Genomic DNA, 19,782 nt, shown 5'->3' on the forward strand with positions numbered 1-19,782 from the left:
GGGGGTGGGGGGCTGAGAACGGAGGGGCTGGGGGACTGGAGGGGCTAGGTGACCCCGCACTAACCCGCCACTCGTGCTCTCGCCACTCCCCTCCCCGTGCTGGCAGGAGGGGGCGGGAAGAGACCGCGCCGCCCCGCCCCGCCCCGCCCCGCCCGGAGGGCTCCCGGGCGATTGGCGACTCCAGGAGGAGACGCGAGGAAAAGTCGAATGAGAGGGCGCGACGTCAGGCTCGAGATTTGGGGAAGGGCGGGGGAGGGTGGAAGGGCGGGGACGGACACACAGACACTGACGCGGACACACACCCCCCGCACAGCGTTCGGAGCGTCTACAACTTTTAGGTCGCCTAAGCCCAGAGACCGGAGAGTGGGGAAGGGTGAAGAAAAAAAAAGAGAGAGAGAGAGTACAGAGATCTAAAAGAGAGGAGCGAGACTAGAAAAAGTGAGGTTAGGGGGAGCAACCGTGAGAAAAGGAAGGAGGGAAAAGAGGCGCAGTTTCCCAGCGTCCGGGAGCCGCGCGAGCGGAAGCCACCGGGGGTGGGGTGAGGGGGGCGCAGCGAGGGGAGGGGAGGGGAGAGGACAGGAGGGGAGTGTAAACTATAGAAGGACGCGGGAGGCCAGGCGCGACACAGCGCCCGGAGAGGAGGGCAGGGCTGGGCGCCGGGCGCGCGGCTGCTCTGCGGCCCGGAGGAGGGAGCGCGGCGCGGAGAGGAGGGGCTTGCGGCCCCGTGGACATGTCAATCAGAGCCCGGAGCCCGGGGAACCTCGGCCAATCTGTTCGGACCTGACCTGAGTCCTCGCGGCCGCCGAGCGGATCGATAGGCGAACGCGGCTCGCCGAGCGGCGCGGGAGGCAGCGCGGCCCGGGCTCGGCCCAGCGCCCGATGCGTTCCGGAGCCCGCGGCCGGCTCTGAGCGCGGCGGCGGCGGCGGCGGCCCCGGGGGCCCGGCCCCTTCTCTCCAGGTGCCCCCGCGGGCCACCATGTCCTTCCCCCAGCTCGGATACCAGTACATCCGCCCGCTCTATCCACCCGAGCGCCCGGGAGCCGCGGGAGGAGGCGGCGGCGGCGGCGGCGGCGGCGCGGGGGCCCGGAGCGGTCCGGGCTCCGGAGCCTCGGACCTGGCCGCCCCGGGGTCCCTCTCCAACGTGCTCTCGTCCGTGTACGGGGCGCCCTACGCCGCGGCCGCCGCGGCCGCCGCCGCCGCCCAGGGTTACGGCGCCTTCCTGCCCTACGCCACGGAGCTGCCCATCTTCCCGCAGCTGGTAAGAGCCGGAGAGAGCCGGGCGGGAGGGCTTGGGGCTGGGGTGTGGGACCGGGCGGGAGGGTGCAGAGGAAAGCGGGGTCCCCTCCCGGCGGGAGGCCGAAGCCGGCGGGGCTGACTCGCGCTCCCGCGCGCCTGTCCCCTTCCCTTCCCGTGTCCGTGCAGGGCGCTCAGTATGAGCTGAAGGACAGCCCTGGGGTCCAGCACCCGGCCACGGCCGCCGCCTTCCCGCACCCGCACCCCGCCTTCTACCCCTACGGCCAGTATCAGTTCGGGGACCCGTCCCGTCCCAAGAATGCCACCCGGGAGAGCACCAGCACGCTCAAGGCCTGGCTCAACGAGCACCGCAAGAACCCGTACCCCACCAAGGGCGAGAAGATCATGCTGGCCATCATCACCAAGATGACCCTCACCCAGGTGTCCACCTGGTTCGCCAACGCGCGCCGGCGCCTCAAGAAGGAGAACAAGATGACGTGGGCGCCCCGCAGTCGCACGGACGAGGAGGGCAACGCTTACGGGAGCGAGCGGGAGGAGGAGGACGAAGAGGAAGATGAGGAAGAGGGCAAGCGCGAGCTGGAGATGGAGGAGGAGGAGCTCGTGGGCGAGGAGGAGGACACGGGGGCCGAGGGCCTGGCCGACGAGGAAGAGGAGGAGGAAGAGGAGATCGATTTGGAGAACTTAGACAGCGCGGCGGCAGCCGGGTCGGAGCTGGCCCTGGCCGGGGCGGCGCACAGGAACGGCGACTTCGGCTTAGTACCCGTTTCGGACTGCAAAACCAGCGACTCGGACGACAGCTCGGAAGGCTCGGAGGAGCGGCCGCTGTCGGTGCTGAGCCTGGCCCCGGCGCCCCCGCCCGTGCCGAGGGCCCCTCCGTCCCCACCCTCTCCGCCCTCGGGCCTGGACCCCTGCGCTCCCGCACCGGCGCCCTCCTCCTCTGCCCTTCAGAAGCCCAAGATCTGGTCACTGGCCGAGACGGCCACCAGCCCGGACAACCCGCGCCGCTCGCCCCCCGGGGCCGGGGGCTCCCCTCCCGGGGCTGCCGTCGCGCCCCCGACGCTCCAGCTCTCGCCCGCGGCCGCCGCCGCGGCTGCCGCGGCGCACAGACTCGTCTCGGCGCCGCTTGGCAAATTCCCCGCTTGGACCAATCGGCCTTTCCCCGGCCCGCCGCCCGGCCCGCGGCCGCACCCGCTGTCCATGCTGGGCTCGGCCCCACAGCACCTGCTGGGACTTCCCGGAGCCGCCGGTCACCCGGCCGCCGCCGCCGCCGCCTTTGCTCGGCCCGCGGAGCCCGAGAGTGGAACAGGTGACCGCGGGAGCGCAGGGCACACTGGGAGGGGTCGGTGGGGCCCTGGCCTTCGCTGGAGGGCAAGGACAGGGCTTTGGAGGAACGAGCGGGGTTTTCCTCTTGGCTCCCGCGTGGGCGAGGCGGCCCTGCAGGCCTGGACCCGGCGCTCTAAAGGCCTCGTTTCTCCTCCTCTTGTTTCCTACAGATCGCTGTAGTGCCTTGGAAGTGGAGAAAAAGTTGCTCAAGACAGCTTTCCAGCCGGTGCCCAGGCGGTAAGAGACCCCGATTTGGGGGTAGCAGAGTGGGAGACCCTTCAGGAGGGATAAGGAAAACACAGCCAATGGCGGGAGCCTTTCGCCCCCGGGGAAGGAAGCAAAGTGCCTGGAAAACTATTTCTAAAAGACACACACACACAAACACACACACACTCCTGTCACTTCTTGTGGACCCAGAGCTGCCTTTCTCTTCTCATCAGATCACCTCAGTCAGGGCCTGTAGGTACAGAGCAGGGGGAATCTGGCCCCCTCCAACGGGCCGCTGGAGCAGAACCCTCAGCCTGAGGTGTCCCAGCCCGACCTCGAATTCTGATTTCCTTTGCCCAGCTTTCTAGTTCATCCTCCCACAGCTGAACAGCCCAGTCACTCTTTAGGGGATCCTGTACCTCAGTGGCCCCCCTGTCTCTAAATCTCACCTTCCCCTCTCTTCCAGGCCCCAGAACCACCTGGATGCCGCTCTGGTCCTATCAGCTCTCTCCTCATCTTAATGTTTCAACAATTTTTAAATCGTTGTACTAATTGTAAAAACAAATCGCTCTGTATAGTGACGAATTGCAAGCATGTCTGTGTATGGTTACCTAAAAAAGAAACTCTAAACAACAACAAAGAATGAAAGATAAAAGAAATAAAGCCAGTCCCCCTCGGCCCTCCCCCGTCGCTTCTGTGCCACCCGACACCAGACTGTGAGGTTCGTTTGTTCTGTTGACTTCCGGGGCAGTGGGGTTGCCGCGAAAACAGGCGTGTCTGACTTTTTGTATATACAGGAAAAAAATGTACATACGTGTGAACCAAATTGTACAAGAAAGTATCTATTTTTTGGCTAAATAAATGAGCTGTTGCCACTTTTGACTATAACCGGCAGGTCTGCCAGCTAGACCGATCTGTTTGATGGTTCTTTGGTGTCTGGGGGTTTCTTCCTCCCCCCTCCCCCCCCCGCGGCTCTTTAAAGAACGAGCGTCGTCGGGGGACAGCAATGGCAGAAGTGGTCTGTGCTGAAGTAGCAGCCAGGCTAGGGCCTCTGCCAGAAAGGGCGATGGAAGTGGCTGGGTCCCGGAGAGAAAGGGCGAAGACCCGAGAGAAAATTTCCCACTGGGAAGCTGGGTTCTGTCCGCGTGTCCACTGGAGCAACCCTGGAGCCTTGGGGCCTTCTCTGATGACTTAGCAGAAAGACTTAGGGAAGCTTCCAGGAGCTCGGGGCGTGGGGCAGGGAAGCTGTCCCTCCCTGCTGCCGATCTGACCCCGCACGACCGTTTGTCAGTCCCGCGTAAAGGGCTGTGCACGCTCAACTTCGAGGCCTCTCCCACCGCGCTTCCCTCTCCAACGCCTCCTTAATAGGTACAAAGGGCGTGGGGGATCTGGAGGAGAAGCCCGGATGCTCGTGCTTCCCGCTTGGTGGCGTGTGACCTCTCTGGATTTGGGAGTCCACGGCCGAGGCCAGGCTCCGTTGGCTCCCCAGGCGCTTCTGAGCATTTTGCCCGGAGTGCCAGGGAAGGGGCTGTTTTCAGAGATCCGGGCGTGGGTTCGGGGTCCAGCCCCGGCACCTTTGGAGCAGGGTTTGCAGCAGGAGTCCAGCGGGTCCGGGGCGGGGAAGGGGAACGAAGGTGGCGGGTGTGTGTGGGGTGGGGTGGGGGGTGGACAGGACGGTGGGAAACCTGGGGCTGGAGCTCCCTCTACAGGACGAAGGGGACTGTCGGCGCCCGGCCTCCGCGGCCTCCCTGACCTATCTCTACATTGCCGGCCCGGGCTTGCCCAGCTGTGACGCTCAAGAGTGGAGAGTCACGCTCAGGATAGTGAAGCCTTGGGGTTCAAAGTGGGGGCACCTTTGAGGCACCCTTTCCTGGTCCTTTAGATGTACAGGCTAGCCAGACGCGGTGGCTCAGAGATGCAGAGCGGGGCCGGTGACCGGCGCTTTCGGGGAGGTATGAAGAGCTGTGCGAACAGCCGAAGCCGGGGTCAGGCACAGCTAACGAGGTGCGCCTTCGACGGTCTGCGAGCGAGGGCCGCCGGCGTGTGCGGGTCCGCGAGTGAGGACACAGCTGCTAGAGCCACGGGCGAGCTGAGGCGGGTGCTCAGAGAGCCACTTGTCCTCCCCCCTCCTCCCCCGAACAGAGGCGAACCGCAGACAAGGACAGCGACAGCGGGGGGGGGGGGGGGGGGGGAGAAGAGGCCTGAGATCTTCGCGCGAACACCTCCTCACTCTTTGCTAAGGTGTTTCAGGGGTTCAAGGTCTTTCGCAGGTGAAGCACTGAAGTTCCATCTTCTCAGGCCGTGCGACTGAAGGCAGTACCCCAGAACAAGGGCCAGGGCTCTGGTTAGCTCCCTGAGTGTCTGGACAAGGGCCGCACGCACAACCGTTCCTCAGCTCATACCTCCGGGGATCTATCTGTAGCCCACACCGGCTGCCCGTTCACTTCCTGGGAAGCCAAGGGCAGAGAATTGGCTTCCTTGGGTCCCTTCTCATCAGCTTCCTGTCTCACAAGGTGGAATGAGGATGAAGGAGGGTGCCCGCCTGTGTAGGAATGCCCAGACATCTGTAGAGGCTTAGACAAACTTCCTCAGTTCCCCCGAGCTGTCTGCTTCACCCCTTCCCATTTCCAGAACATTGAGATGGCTTCCTTTAGGTCGTTCAAGAGCCTCTACAACCACCTCCACCAAAAGAAAAAGGAAACTTTCCCAGGGGAAAAGCCTTCTTCTAGGACGAGCCTCTAGGCAGAGGGATTTCATCAGCCGAAGGAAGATGGGTGCCAGGAAGCCTTCTCCGGCAGCTGCTCAGCTTTTCTAGCTATCTCATTCCCACAGGATGGCATTTGCTGAGGCCCACCGCATCTGTCTTGAAGGAGCAGCAAATGGAGGTACCAGGGGAGTCACCCTAACCTTGGGCAGGGTTCCCTGCCCCCCTTACTTCAAACTCTGCTGATCCCAAGCTGACCTCAGTATAACAGCTTAAACCAGGCAAAACAGAATCTCCCAGTTTCTCAAAAAATGAAAATAAAATAAAAGTAAAAAAAAAAAAATTAAAAAGGAAAGGGTCCCAGCAACTCCTTCCATCACTTACCGTTCATTCCTAAAACCTAGGAGGAAAACTAGAAGCCATGGTGACAGTCAAAAAGAGCGAGGTATAGCTTGTCCCTGCTACAGCTTCAAATCAGAAATGAAATATGTCAACACCCCCCCCCCCCAACTAGGAAGTGGCTCTGCTGCCCAGTTGGTTTCTCTGAACCACAAAGTATGTGTGGAATCAACCTGGTCAGAGACACTGCTTTCCTCAATATCTTCACAGAGCTGGGAATAGGCAGTGCCTGGACAGGGCCAGGAGGCCCAAGGAGAAGAAAATTACCCCCCAGGGGACTGTCCACCTGCACATTAACGTTTTCTAACCAAGCTGTCTTCTGGTTAGGACTTCAGGCAGGAGGAAGTACAGTGCAATCCCAAGGTGGCAAGAAAGGGCCAGGGGACAGTGCACAAAACTCACTTGCTCTGTGCTCGGAGTGTAGAAGGGACAAGTCCCCCCTACTGGGTGGTAGTCTATGGACATCCAAAGGCATGTCAATCACCAGCCTGCACAGTTAGGTGAAAGTGGAGAGACCAAGGCCTGGGTGAGAACTGTAGGTCAGATATCTTCTGGTGTGAGTTTATTGGGCGGTTTTGCCAGGACTCACTTTAGGAACTGGTTCCTCATATCCTTCGAGAAACATTGTTTCCTTCCTAAAATTCTTGGTTATATGTGCCCCCACTGAGCAAAAACAGGCAACTACAAGGCTATAAAAATTGTGTCTGTGTGTGGTGCTAACTCTAACCTAAGTGGGACAAGCCTCATACTTCTAAGGTCTTCCTTTAAACATCCAGAAAACGCAGATTTGAGACTTAGCCAAACTTTCTTGCAAATCCATCAATGGTTAAGATTGGGCCTAAAAAGAAGAATGGGCCCAAAGTTAACCATGGGATAAAGGGACCCCATACATCATCAGCTATCCTTTTCTGATCTGAACTGGCCACTGTCATCTGATCTACCCATGTAGCTTCACCACATTAAAAATGTCTACCTGTTGTGTGATTGCTCCCAGGAACAACCCAAGGCCTCACAGAAGGTGAATTCACTGGACACGTGCGTACACACACACACACACACACACACACACACACATACACACACACTCCAAAGTAGGGAGCAGTAGGAAAAGGATTTTAGGAATACCACTGCAATCCCCAGGAAAGCCATTTTGTCTCCTCTCCTTTCCTGGGATATTTGACAATGCCTGCAGAGAAATAAAAGAATAAATCCAGGGGGAAATAGAACTGACACCTTGGGGATCGAGGACGCTCCTCTAAGACATGCAGGCAAAGACTACTGCATACTTGAATGTTACTGCAATGCCCATAGTGCAGAAGCTAAGAGACAAGAGTGAGGTGACAAGGTGTTTGTGGTACTCACAGCAAGTATCTTCTCCCAGAAGCCACAGCTTGAAGGAACTATTAAAGCAGAATGCAAAGCGGAGCACTTGTTCTTTAAAGGCTTTTCATGTTGGGAGGAAGAAATAGGAGTGAGAGATAGCCATCAGGAAAATAACTATATGAGCTTCGGGAAAAGCAATAGTAGGTCAATTCTAAATGAAGCCCCTTTTCAGCTTAGGTGGCAAAGAGAGGGTCCATCCAAGAAAGTCATGGGTCTAAAATATTGGAGCCTTTCTCTTGAAGATACTGATACCAAGTAAGCAACTAAAAGGTCACAGACGGGAGCTCAAGTCATGTAGTTTGGGTCTAGTAATTACTGCTCCTCTTCAGCCACCACCAGGTCTTCCAAGAACAAAAACACATCTACTCAGTTATGTGGTTAGTTGTGTCGTTCCCCTCCGCCTGCCTGGGAGTTGGAGGAAGAGAGAAAGAGAGAGAGAAAGAGAGAGAGCATGCACATGTATGTTTCTCATGTCAGGGAGCAGGACAAAGACAAAGGCAGGGTCAAATCTGACTTCTGGCCTGTAGCCTAGCCTGGCCTGGCCTGGCCATGAAGGCTGTGATGTCATGTCTTTTGTGCCAGTGACAGTCCTGCATTCTCTCACTATACTAGGCCGCTAACAAGTGGGCCACAGCCCTCCAGGGCCTTTAGAGTGCAGTCATCTGGCAACTGTGCTGCCCCCAGACGCTCAGATTTATTTTGCCAAAGTTACAGGGCAATTATGGAAATGTGCCCTTTGAAGCCAGCCTGATTTCTCTTTATTTCCTTCTCCCTGACAGAGCAGAACAGAGCTTCTCCGCCTCTCTCTCTCTCTCTCTCTCTCTCTCTCTCTCTCTCTCTTTCTCTCTCTCTCTCTCCTCCTTCCCTCCCTCCCTCCTTCCCTCCCTGTGCCTAATAAGTTTTACATAGTGGGAGCTTCTAGGAGCAATGTTGGGGAAAAAAAAAAAAGGAAACAAACTTCTAAGTGGCATTCAAATTGTATGGACATAAAATAGCATCAATAATATTTTATGTTATGTTTTGTTTTTGGAGTGGGATGCTGATGGCCATGAAAGCACAAATAAATTAGAGAGAGCAGGAGGTAGGTGCGGCTACCTGGCTGCTGGACTCCTCCCATGTCTTAAGCCTTTGTTTATAAGCAGGCAGAAGACGCGCTTGGCCCCCTAAGCACCCTGTTCTGCCCCTGAAATCTTAGCTCCACTAACCAAGGCCTTTGTTTTCACCCCCTGAATCTGGGGAGGAAGACAAACCCAACTTTGCCATTACAGAGTAGTTCCAGTTTTCGGGGCTTTGCAGTATTGCTAACAGGGTATGGGCTCTGGGGCCTCTATGTGAGGTGACACCATATGTTTCTTTCCTCCCGTCCCGCTGTGCTCGGCATTGGGATGTTGAGTGAAAGTGTCTGAATGAGTTCTGGGGATGGTTGTGAAGGGACTTGGGGCGGGGGGGTTGTCCATGACTGGGGTTGCCTAGGGTCGGAGGCCTCCATTTCTACTTTTTAGAAAGTGACTGGGGAGTTTCTTTGTTCTTGTCATCGCTTGCCGCTGCCTCCCTTCCCTCCTGCCTTTGGAAGATCTGCTCCTGAGCACACACTGACACCACTAAGAATTCTTACCCACCTTTCCTGAGCTACCTGGAGTGGAAGCCACTTTCAAGCTCACTTTCTTTTTCAAGCCACTTTCTTCACTGGCTTGCTTTTTTGTTTCATTGCACTTGTGTTTTGACAGAGGGTCTCCAAGTGTATCCCAACTTAATATGAACCCCTGATTTTTTTTTTTTTGACCTTCCAAGTGCTGGTTGCCTTGCCTAGCCTGCCTGTACTGACTTTAAAATCTGAAGTAAAGCGATATGGAATTGAGTAAGTTGGCAAAGCACTTCTCACACAACATCCCCTTCATTGACCTCACCTACTCCCAGCAGGTCCTATGCTTAAAGAGCCTGGAAGGGACATTTAAAATCCAAACCATGGGCTCAGCAGGTTAAGGTACTCACCACCAAGCCTGCAAACCTGAACGCAATGCCCGGAGCCCGTACAGAGAGAACCAGCCTCTATAAGTTGTCCACCGGCCTCCGCTCTTATTAATTTTAATATACTATTTTATATAGTTAGTACTCTTATTGATTACAACAACTGCCTGATGTAATAGGTGCTATTGCCCTCATTTTGTAAATCGACAAATCCAGGCACTACCACTTTCACAACATGGTCAATAAATGGAAAGCCAACACCCCGACTCAAAGCTTTTTGATTCCAGAATGGAACCCTGATGCAGTAATAGACATCTGGATTTGGAGCAGATGGCTCCACATCTGTGAGTCTGTTTTGTCACACTCCACATCCTGACATACCTGATGTTTGGGGACCTGACACTCTTGATAGAGCCCTGACACCATACTTCTCTTCAAATTCTACCCACTTTTACAGTGAAAAGTGGGACGCAAGACCATTCGAGTGGCTGTGCCAGAGGACGACCTTGAACTCTTGCCGTCTTCTCACTTGCATCTTCCAGTAATTGCAGGTCAGGATTGGCTCTTTGACCACTCCTCTAACTCCTTCTCAAGCCCAGTCCTTGCAGAAGGGGCTGCCAGCATATGCACACACCGGGACAGAAAAGCCCACCCACCGCAGTAGAGGACTCATCCTGCCCCTCGTTCTGCCGCTCAGCAGGAGTCCTTGGACCACCAGCAGCGTGTGGGAGCACAGGTGAGAACTACAATTGCTCCCGTCCCTCCCAGCCCTACCAAGTCTGAATCTGCCTTTCCATGGAGAGGTCTGGGTGAGTGACACAAGTGTGCATTAGTGAGCTAAACCAGTCTAGACACTCCCCAACAAAACATGTGACCCTCCAGCACAGAGCCGGGGTTATCCCTGAGACTGGGGCCTCTTTAGGAGTGCAGCGTGGGGCTGGAATGAAGGGAAAACTGGATGTGGGAGATAGAAAGCCAAAGGTATAAGGGAACTCAGAGAAGGGGCCGTGAGCAAGCAGAGCTGGGTATGCCAGGATCCAGATGTGCTCTGCCTCCCTGACTACCTCTAGACATGTCTGTGCATGGCTGTAAACAACACTGGCTAGCCCCGTGTGTCCATCGCCTAGGCCCGCTTGGCCTTCCACACGTCTCTCAACAACAGGGTAAATACTAAAAGCATTAGGACCTGTTAATGGTCTCTCACCACATAAAGTGGACATCTGATCTGCAGTAGAGTCAGGTATGTCTTCTAAACATGGAGGAAAAGACAGGAGGGAAGACAGGAAGGGAAGAAGGGCAAGGGGGTTGCCATTTGAGATGATACAAAATGGCGGTAACCCTAGAAGGCAAAGATCACCTCACTTACTCCAAACAATAGTTACCAAAGAGACATACGGCAAACAAAGCCTGGCCGCCTGCAACTTTCTGTCTACTAAAACCAAACAATTTTTAGAATATTAGTATCATAACCCAGGCTAGATTCTTCTGGGCTATGAAATACACCAAATGCTCTATGCATGCATACAACAGGGACCTGGCCAAGATGGGAGTTGGGTAGGTCATAGAATTCAGAAAGTAATGCATCCTTCTTCGTCTGTACCAACGAGAGCTGCCCACAGTGAGATATGGTTAAGTTCTAGACATGTACCACGCAGTACGGCAACCACCAAACACACTTGGATATTGAGCACCTGAAGTGTGGCTTGTAGAGTTTTCTTGCCACCTTCACTGTGTTTAGAAGTACCTAGGGGACTTCCAGAGAGGAGTATCTCTTGCTTCCTGGCCACCATTCCGGAAACTGCTCTCTGCTCTCTACACCCTCCTGCCAAGGGCTAGAACCTCTGAAACCACGAGCTGAATACAGTTTCCTTCCTTTAAGTTATTCTGCTCAGGTCCATCTTCACAGTGAGGAAAAGCTGACTAACACAAGGCTGGTCCCAAGGGGGAAGTAGCATAAGATTGCGGTGCACTCTGGGATCCAGAGACCCAGTAATTAAAAGTCAGAAAATAAAGCATCACAATAAGTTTCTGCTTTTACATATCAATGTTTTGAACACATCAGATTAATAGGAAATATTGAAGTCAATTTTATCTGAGTATATTTTTCAAAGATAGTAATTAAGAGGAGGGAAAGAGAGAGAGAGTCAGGCAAACAGGCAGGCAGAAAGGAAAGAGTAAATTAGGTTTGTGGGATTGGCAATGCTGGACCAGCGGGGGTGGCAAAGGACAAAGGGATCAGGTTGGAGAAGACGCTTGGGTAGCCCAAGGTCCCCCTGAACTTTAGAGACAGCTATTTTTCTTTTCTTAATTATCCTTCCATCTTTCTTCCCCTCTCACTTGAATCTGAACTGGCAAGTGCTTCCTGGTTCGGGACTGGCCTATTGTGGAGTTCTCCATACTTACCAATGCATTTCTGCTTGGGAATTCAGCAGTAAAGTCAGGCTTTTCCTGGAGCTATCTTTGTGATATTTAGGGAGACCATTTGCACATCTTTTATGAAGCAAAAACCGTTAAGGCCAGGTGTGGCACAACCGTATAATCCCTGTACTTGGGAACCTAAAGCAAGAGGATCATGATTCTGAGACCTGACTGTGCTATAATAGCAAGACTCTGTCTCTCATGCATGCAAACCTATTAAATAAATATAACCATTGTGTGGTTCAAATGAGAATGGTCCCCATAGGCTCGTATGTTTGAATGCTTTGTCCCAAGTTAGTGGAACTGTTTGGGAAAGACTGGAAAGTGTATCCTTATTGGAAGAGGTTTGTCACTTGGGATGGGCTTTGAGATTTCAAAAACCCATGCCAGGCCCAGTCTCTCTGTCTCTCTGTCTCTGTCTCTATCTCTGTCTCTCTATCTCCATCTCTGTCTCTATCTCTCTCTCCTTTCTCGACCTGGGCCCTGCATATCATGGCATACAGCTCCCATCTATCACTTCAGGGCCATGCCTGTCTTCTTCCTGCCATAATGATTACGGACTAAGCCTTTACAACAGTAAGCAAGTCCCCAATTAGACACTTTGTTTTATAAGGGTTGCCTTGTTTATAATGTCTCCTCACAGCAATAGAACAGTAACTAACATGATCATCATGATGTAACTGCATGAACAGATTTCATAGTCATAAAATGTCACAACAGTTCGAACACCATTTTCCAACAGAGTAATCAGACATTGTGGTAACTTAGCCTGTGTCCAGGTTTGTCATCTGGCAGGGACTGGTCACCATGTTTCTGTATTTGTGGTCAGCTCGGTACACTGAATGCCAGCAGCCACTCTATTTTGGGGTGTCTCCTTTCTCCTCCCTGCCACACCTGAGTACTCAGCCCCCGCCGACTCCGCTCAAATACACAGGCACAGTTGGAACCACTTATGAGGTCAGCTTGGAGGGCTGAGCCTGGGGCGGCTTATATCCTCCCGGTTTTCCTAAGATGTCCCTAATTTTTTTTCCATGTAGCAGTCAGGCCTGGAGGATGCCACATGGGGTCTGTCTTCCCATCGGGGCCCCTGACCTTTCATGTCCTGGACTAGAATAGAAGAACAGGGTGGTATGGCCCAGCTGGAAATAGGACTTGGGAGAAGGCCACAGGCTCTACCACTTGCTCACAGCATGTAGAGGGCCACTGCCAGAAATAGAATTATCCAGAAATGTGGAAGGAAGAGACTGCAGGAGCCAGGAGCTGAGCAGGCCATGGAGATGGGGGGGTGGATGGGAAGGCGGCAGCAGAGCCAGTTTGACAGATGGGCAGAAGGCCTGCCTGTCAGTGACCTGGTGGGCAACCACTGCAGGGTGGGGAGTGTCAGGCACCAAGCCAGACTGGTCGGCAAACTATAGGCTTCTAAGGAAGCTGTCATGACTGGTCAACCTTCCCAGCAAAGACAGAGGTCCTCTGTGTCCTGAGAAACCGTAGATAGTGGCCAAGCCTGTTGTGCCTAGAGGAGAAAGGTCCACTGAGGCCTCTCCCTCCTCCAGACTCTCTCTGTTCCCCATCAGGTGCATCAGTGATAGGAACCTGTGGAGAGGCCATGGCAGACTATTCTCACAGCACCGTTCACAAGCCCTCACCAGTGTGACAGTTACATGAAGCTGGCATCTCCCCTTGCTCCAGCAATGGACACACAAACCTGTTTTATGAAGGGCTGTGGGACATCTCAGAACTGACGTCAGCATCCCCAGAGATGTGTTGTTGTAAGTAGGTGGGACCTTAGCAGTGTTACAGCTAGCAGGATGCTGAGGCCTGAGACACCAGGCACTGCCAGCTCGTTTATGAGACACAGGAATGTCCAGGAGGATCTAGGGAAGGGTCAGAGCAAAAGAGGTGACACTTGGAGGTTTCAGGATATCACAACTTACTGGTGGCGTGAGACTTCATTTTATTTGTTTGTTGTTGTTGTTGTTTGGAGGGTTTCTTGGCTGTTCTGGACTTGCTCTGTATACCAGGCTGGCATTGAACACACAGAGATCCACCTGCCCCTGTCTCCCCGAGAGCTGGGGTTAAAAGGCATGTGCCACCACCACCCCGCTGAAACTTCATTATTAAAAACAGGCAGCTGGATGTTCACATTCACAAGAATTAAGTTGGACCCCTTCATACCATTCGCATAATCAACTCAAAACACACCCTAAGCTTAAGCAAAAGAGCTAAAACTCCCAAATTCCATAGAGGAAAACCTACATAGAACTCTTTTCAACTTTGGGTCAAGCAAAGCCTTCTTTAAGGCATCAACAGAATGAGAGAAACAGTTCAAAGCACAGAGACTTGTGGGTTATGAAGAAATGCTTGCAAATTATATATTTGGATGCTATGTCTATAATATTTAAAGATATATAGCTCACAAATAAAAGACAAATAAACCAGTTTAAAAAAGAGGCAAAGACTCTGAACAGACAGTTCTCAAAAAATGGTCCACAAAAGACCAATAGTCAAGAAAAGACAATCAGCAATATCAGTGACACTCAGGTCAAAACCACAAAATCCCACCTCACTAGGCTGGTGTTTTACTTCAGCTTTCAAGTGTTGAGATAAAGATCATGACCATGAGGGCTAGAGAGATGACTCAGTGGTTAAGAGCATTAGATACTCTTCTAGAGGACCTAGGTTCAATTCCCAGCACCTATATAGCAGCTTACAACTGTCTGCAACTCCAGTTCCAGGGGATCGGACACCCTCACACAAACATACATTGCAGGTACAACACCAGACAATGCACACACACACACACACACAAAGCAATAAGTCATTTTAAAAAGATATGACCACAATATATGGTTTAATATCCTGAGTCACAGACATTGAAGGAAACCAAGGCAGGAACCCAAAGGCAATAACTGGGGCAGGTGTCATTGAGGAGTGCTGCTTAATGGCTTGCTCTCCATGGCTTGCTCAGTGTGCGTTCCTATATGACTCAAGACAGTCTGCCCAGAAATGGCACTGCTCCCGGTGGGCTGGGCCCTTCCACATCAATAATTAATCAAAATTATGCTTCCACAGATTTCCCTGCAGGCCAATCTGATAGAGGCATGTTCTAAAATGAGGTTCCTCTTTCCAGATAACTCTAGCTTGCAACAAAATCAGGACAGGTAAACTAACAAAAAAGACAGAAAAACAACAAGTGTTGACTAAGCTATGGCGCAATCTCAGCCCTCAGTGTTGATGAGAATGTAAGATGAAGCCTGCCACTGAAAAGCAGGTTAGTAGTTATTTGAGAAATTCACCTGAGTTTTCACATAAACCAGACATTCCCTTCCAAAGCGTGCTGGTTAGTTTGAATTGTTTTCAAATATTCTTCCTCCCTTCCTGAATTTTGAGCTCTGTGAAACACAGGCATGAAGCTTGCAACTCCCAAGACCCACCAGGGCCTGGCTTTGGGTAGAGGGATCCTCTGCACCACTGACAGGTGAACAGGCCTACTTGGTTTGAGCTAAGGCTTTTTGACAGAACTCTTGAGCCCATAGGCCTTCTGACATATGTTATGTACATTAAAAGGGTTTTTGTTGCTGTTGTTGCATCATTGTGTATTTGATTTTTTAAACAGGGTCTTGCTATGTGGCCCAGGCTGTCCTCAAAATTCCCCATTCTCTTTCCTCGGTCTCCTGAGTGCTGCAATTACAGGTAGATGCTGTCATAAAGAGCTCTCGCCTGTGAATGATGCAGTTTCACTTTGTTGGATGATATAAACCCAAGCATTACATGTTAGGAAGGATTGCATACTGCAATCTAGAAAATGCAAAATAACTAAACGAGAACTTTTTTTTTTTTTTTTTTTTTTTTTTTTTTTTTTTTTTTTTTTTGCTATTGTACATTTAAAAGTACCAAAAACTCCATGGTCCTGAGGAACACAAGCTCTTTCAGTGATCCTATTCTTTCAGTTTTAATACATGATTTCTGGTTGGGCGAGGTGGCGCACACCTGTAATCCCAGCACTCAGGGAAGAAGAGGCAGGCAGATTTCTGTGAGTTCAAGTCCAGCTTGGTCTACAAAGCAAGTCCAGGACAGCCAAGACTACACAGAGAAACCCTGTCTCAAAAATCCAAACAAAATAAATCACATAATTTCCACATACCTCATGCTATGCAAAGGCTGCTAGAAGTCCTAACACCATACATGCTTCAGGGAGACGGAAGGGTAGAGACCTCTCTTCTCCTGTATCGCTAGTTTAAGAAGACTTAGGAAAGCTCCTAGCAGCTTCACTCACAAGGGAGGTTGGGAGAAGGTCTTGCAGCTGGCCACACTGCAGTCCCTTGAAAGTGAAGAGTGGGTCTTGGTGTTGGCTGAGGTTCTGGGAGAGCTGAGCTTGTCACCACCATCACACCGGCACCACAGAACCACGAAGCTTTTCCTTTCTAAGAGTGAGCAAAAGCTCATTTCTCTGCTCAGGGCACTTTGGGACAATCTAAGACATAGTCTCACAGTACAGAGCCAGTGTGGATTCTCACAGTACAGAACCACTGTGGGTCCCTTGTCTCTTGTAACTAGTTAGGCCTGGATCCATGGGAAGGTTCTGCAGATAGCATCTTGCAGAAACTTCCAGGAGGGAAACACAGACCCTTCAGTAGGCATAGGAGAAAAGAGGCCACATATCACCACGGGCCAAAGTATTTGTTTATTCCACATTTCCAAGAGAAATAAATAGATTAAGAGACACAAAGTCACACCTGTGTTCACCTTGGTGGGGCAAGAACGGTCATCCCATGCAGCATTAGGGAAATCTGGGGGATGATGTCCATGGAGGCAGAAAAGCCAGTGTAGGTGAGAGTTGGGAGGTCCAGGGCTGTGGAGGAATGAGGCATGGTTGGGTGGAATAAGGCTCACAGTTTAGACTTGTGCAGTGCAGCAAGCAAGATGGGACCCCCACGATGGCAGGGGGAACACTGGTGGGTTTGGAGTCTTTTGGAGCTGAGCTCATGTTTCAGCATGCTGTGTGACCATCGCAGAGATGTTTCAGCACCCTGAGCTCATTTTTTTCATCTGCACACCGACCACCAGCACAAAATATGTGGAAAAAACTAAGAGCTCATGGTCCCAGGAAGTGAGTCTTGTCTTTCATTTTCCTCATTGAGACAGTGTCTTAGCATTTGGCCCACTCTGTGCTTCAGCCTTCTGAATACTGGGATGACAGGCATGCTCCTCCATGCCATGCCTGGAGAGGGTGATCTCAGTCGATGCCATATCTTTTGTCAGGAAAGTTGCCCAGACCTTCCTGCTGGATGGAAAGTTCTAGAAATCAACTTTGAAGACATCTTTCCGAGGCCTGGAGTTGGAGAGTCCAGGAGAGTAAGCCACACTGAAGAGGGTTTCCTAACGGTCTCGTGGCAGAGCCCTGGTTCCCGTTTGGGAGGACGTGACGCCTTTGTGTCTATCTGAACCTCCTTGGGCTTGAAGGATTTTAGTCCGATGGTGTCACCCTATAATTTAGTGACTCCTGGTTGTGCAGTCCCGTGCCATCTGCCAAGCACCCACTATGTCCCTGTCTTGCTTGTCATCCTTAGAGCATACATTATTATCCCCAATTCCCTCAAAGATGAACCTGGACCCAGGAGGTTAACAGGCTTCCCCGTGGTCACAGAGCCCGTAAACACTGTGGCATCCGAGCCCAGTCCCGGTGACCCTGGCAATCTCACAAAGTTAGGCTCTTGCATAAGTTCAGAACAAGACTTGGATGGGAGAGGATGGCACGGGTTCTTTATAGAGTGCCCATTGCCCCACACTGGGAGCACTGTCAACAGAGGCTGTGTGGGCTGGGACCTATGACTCAGAGGGTAAAGGCACCTGATGTTAAGCCTGACAAGCTTGAGTTCCATCCCCAGGAAGGAGCCACATAATGGAAAGAGAAAACTCGCTCCCGAAAATTGGCCTCTGACTTGCACATGTGCTCTGTGGCATGTACCCACAAGCAAAACAGAGCAAACAAACAAACAAACAAACAAAAATGTGTAACTAAAATAAAAAGAAGTTTCATGACCAATGAGGGCTTCAGCTGTCAGCATCTGTCTACCTCATGTCTAGACACCAGCATGGGTTCTGTACCATAGTCAAAGCCGGGATCATGGCGGATGTGTGGCACAGACACCCCCCCCAATCTAGTTCTTAGGAGGCTGAAAGCAGATGGGTGGAGAGTTTGAGAGCCTGTCTCCAAAAACAAATATGAAACCCACTTACTTCCCTTTACCTCTCTTCCCATAAGGGAAAATAAAGCTTGGGCTACAGGTGCTGATCTAAATGAGGGACCCCAGACCTGCCATGCCGGGTGGAGATGACAACGTAGTTCTGGAGGGATGTCCCCCGTGTGTGCATGCACTTCCCCCAGCTCTGCAGACACCAACTCTGACCCAGGCCAACCTGAGGCTGCTGGAGCCTCTGCTATATCCACAGTAGGCCCAAGGCCTATGGGTATCAGTGCCTCACTGGGGAGCTGCTCAGGGTGGTCTGAACTGATCTAGCCTGGGCTTTCCTTTCTGACAGCTTGCAGTAAGAGACAGCAAGTAATCTTTTATGAAGAAATTACCCTCTGGTTAGGCTTCTCCTGGCATCATTGGGCATGTGGTCTCCTAACAGTCCTTCTCAGAGTGGGGTCTATAGCCAGGCCTGGTGGCATAGGGCTAATCCCTTCCTACTTAGGAGACTAAGGCAGGAGGATCACAAATTCAAAGCCTGTCTAGAGTAAGTGAGTGTAAGGCTAGTCTAAGAAACTTAGCAAGCCCCTGTATGAAAAATAAAATGAGGTTGAAAGAAAGAAGGGGGCAAGAGAGATGCCTCAGTGGTTAAGAGCACTGTGTGTTCTTCCAAAGGTCCTGGGTTCAGTTCCTAGCACCCACATGGCAGCTCACAACTGTCTGTAATGCCAATTCCAAGGAATCTGACACCTTCACACTAATTAACATTAAAAAAATAAATTATTAAAAGGGGGGGGGGCTGGGAATGTCACTCCGTACTAGAGAGCATGTCTAGCATACAGCAGGCCCTGTGTTCAATCACTGATACTAGAAGGAAAAAAAAATCAAAATGTGGTCTGTGCTGGCTCATCAGCACCACCTGGAAACGTGAGAGAGCACCATGAGTCCTCTTGTGCCCCATCAATACACATTCAACTAGCTAAGCCCGCTCTACACTGACAACCTGGAGATCTCCTCTACCCTAGGTTCACATAACTTAGCTTGACAAATGAATAAATAAATGGCTCTACCAGTGAATGAGCATGGTTTATCCACATACACACATACATACACACCAGGTTCCTCTCCCCACAAAACCAGCCACTATGAACTATTCTTTTCCTACAGTGCCCAGGCGCAGAATGTATTTCTGGAAACACCGCCCTTCCTTGGAAGGGAAGGAACCACAGAAAAAGACAACTGGGGCTCCCATGGGATACTACATTTTAATAACAAGATCTAGGTCCTCGAGACAAGTCCGGAGGCTATTTAAGGTGACTGGGAAGCTAACATCAATTAGCTTCCACAGGAGCCACCCTCCCTGTCTCTAAGATTTCAGCCTCCATTCCCACGGTCTGTCTAACTCAGCATGCCCAGCTCAACACCATTACAGAACACAGTTTTTTCTGGGCCCCTCAGTCCTCCCAGGCCCCGGGACATTTTCTTCACCTTCTCTCCTCATCAATCCCCTTCCCTCTTCCCCACGATGCCTTGGCCCCTACTTCAGATCAGTTGGCAAGTTCGTTAGATTGTATCTCTTCTGCCTTTCGAGTCTCCCCACCTCTGCTCCTTCCCACTGTGACTAAGCTGGCTTGCTGCCCCCAGCCGCCTCCCTGCCTGGTTCTTCATCCTACCTGCCACCTGGTACATTACTCAACCGCACAGGTGCTCCTGTCACCTGTCCGCTCAGATTCAGCTGCACTCTCATCACAGTAGGTCTACTTTGAGGACTGGAAATTGAGGCTCAAAGAGATGTGGTGACACATCCAAGGTCCCAGATTTTCTTGAGCAGCAGCAGGAGGATCGGAGCCTGGATATCATGGTTCCTGCAGTTAAGCATTTTTGGCTTGCCTCACTCCTGGTCTTGCTTTGTGCTCTTTCACCCCAGAATCA

At 52.0% G+C, this 19,782-nt stretch overlaps 1 protein-coding gene across 2 annotated transcripts; it reads left to right on the forward strand.

Annotated features, from left to right (window-relative positions):
- The first annotated feature begins 276 nt into the window (after nt 1-276).
- On the forward strand, nt 277-3,672 carry Irx3 (iroquois homeobox 3). 2 transcript variants are annotated; one of them, XM_021631105.2, is made up of 4 exons: nt 277-1,258; nt 1,423-2,574; nt 2,748-2,814; nt 3,251-3,672. In XM_021631105.2, the coding sequence occupies exons 1-4, from the start codon at nt 977-979 to the stop codon at nt 3,334-3,336; spliced, it is 1,587 nt and encodes a 528-aa protein (XP_021486780.1). In that variant the 5' UTR covers nt 277-976; the 3' UTR covers nt 3,337-3,672. The 2 variants fall into 2 exon arrangements, with proteins under 2 accessions (XP_021486780.1, XP_021486779.1); XM_021631104.2 differs by having other exon boundaries at nt 279-1,258; nt 1,423-2,560.
- The last annotated feature ends 16,110 nt before the right edge of the window (nt 3,673-19,782 follow it).

The sequence above is a fragment of the Meriones unguiculatus genome, chromosome 10 (assembly GCF_030254825.1).
Source record: "Meriones unguiculatus strain TT.TT164.6M chromosome 10, Bangor_MerUng_6.1, whole genome shotgun sequence".
Taxonomy (NCBI): Eukaryota; Metazoa; Chordata; class Mammalia; order Rodentia; family Muridae; genus Meriones; species Meriones unguiculatus.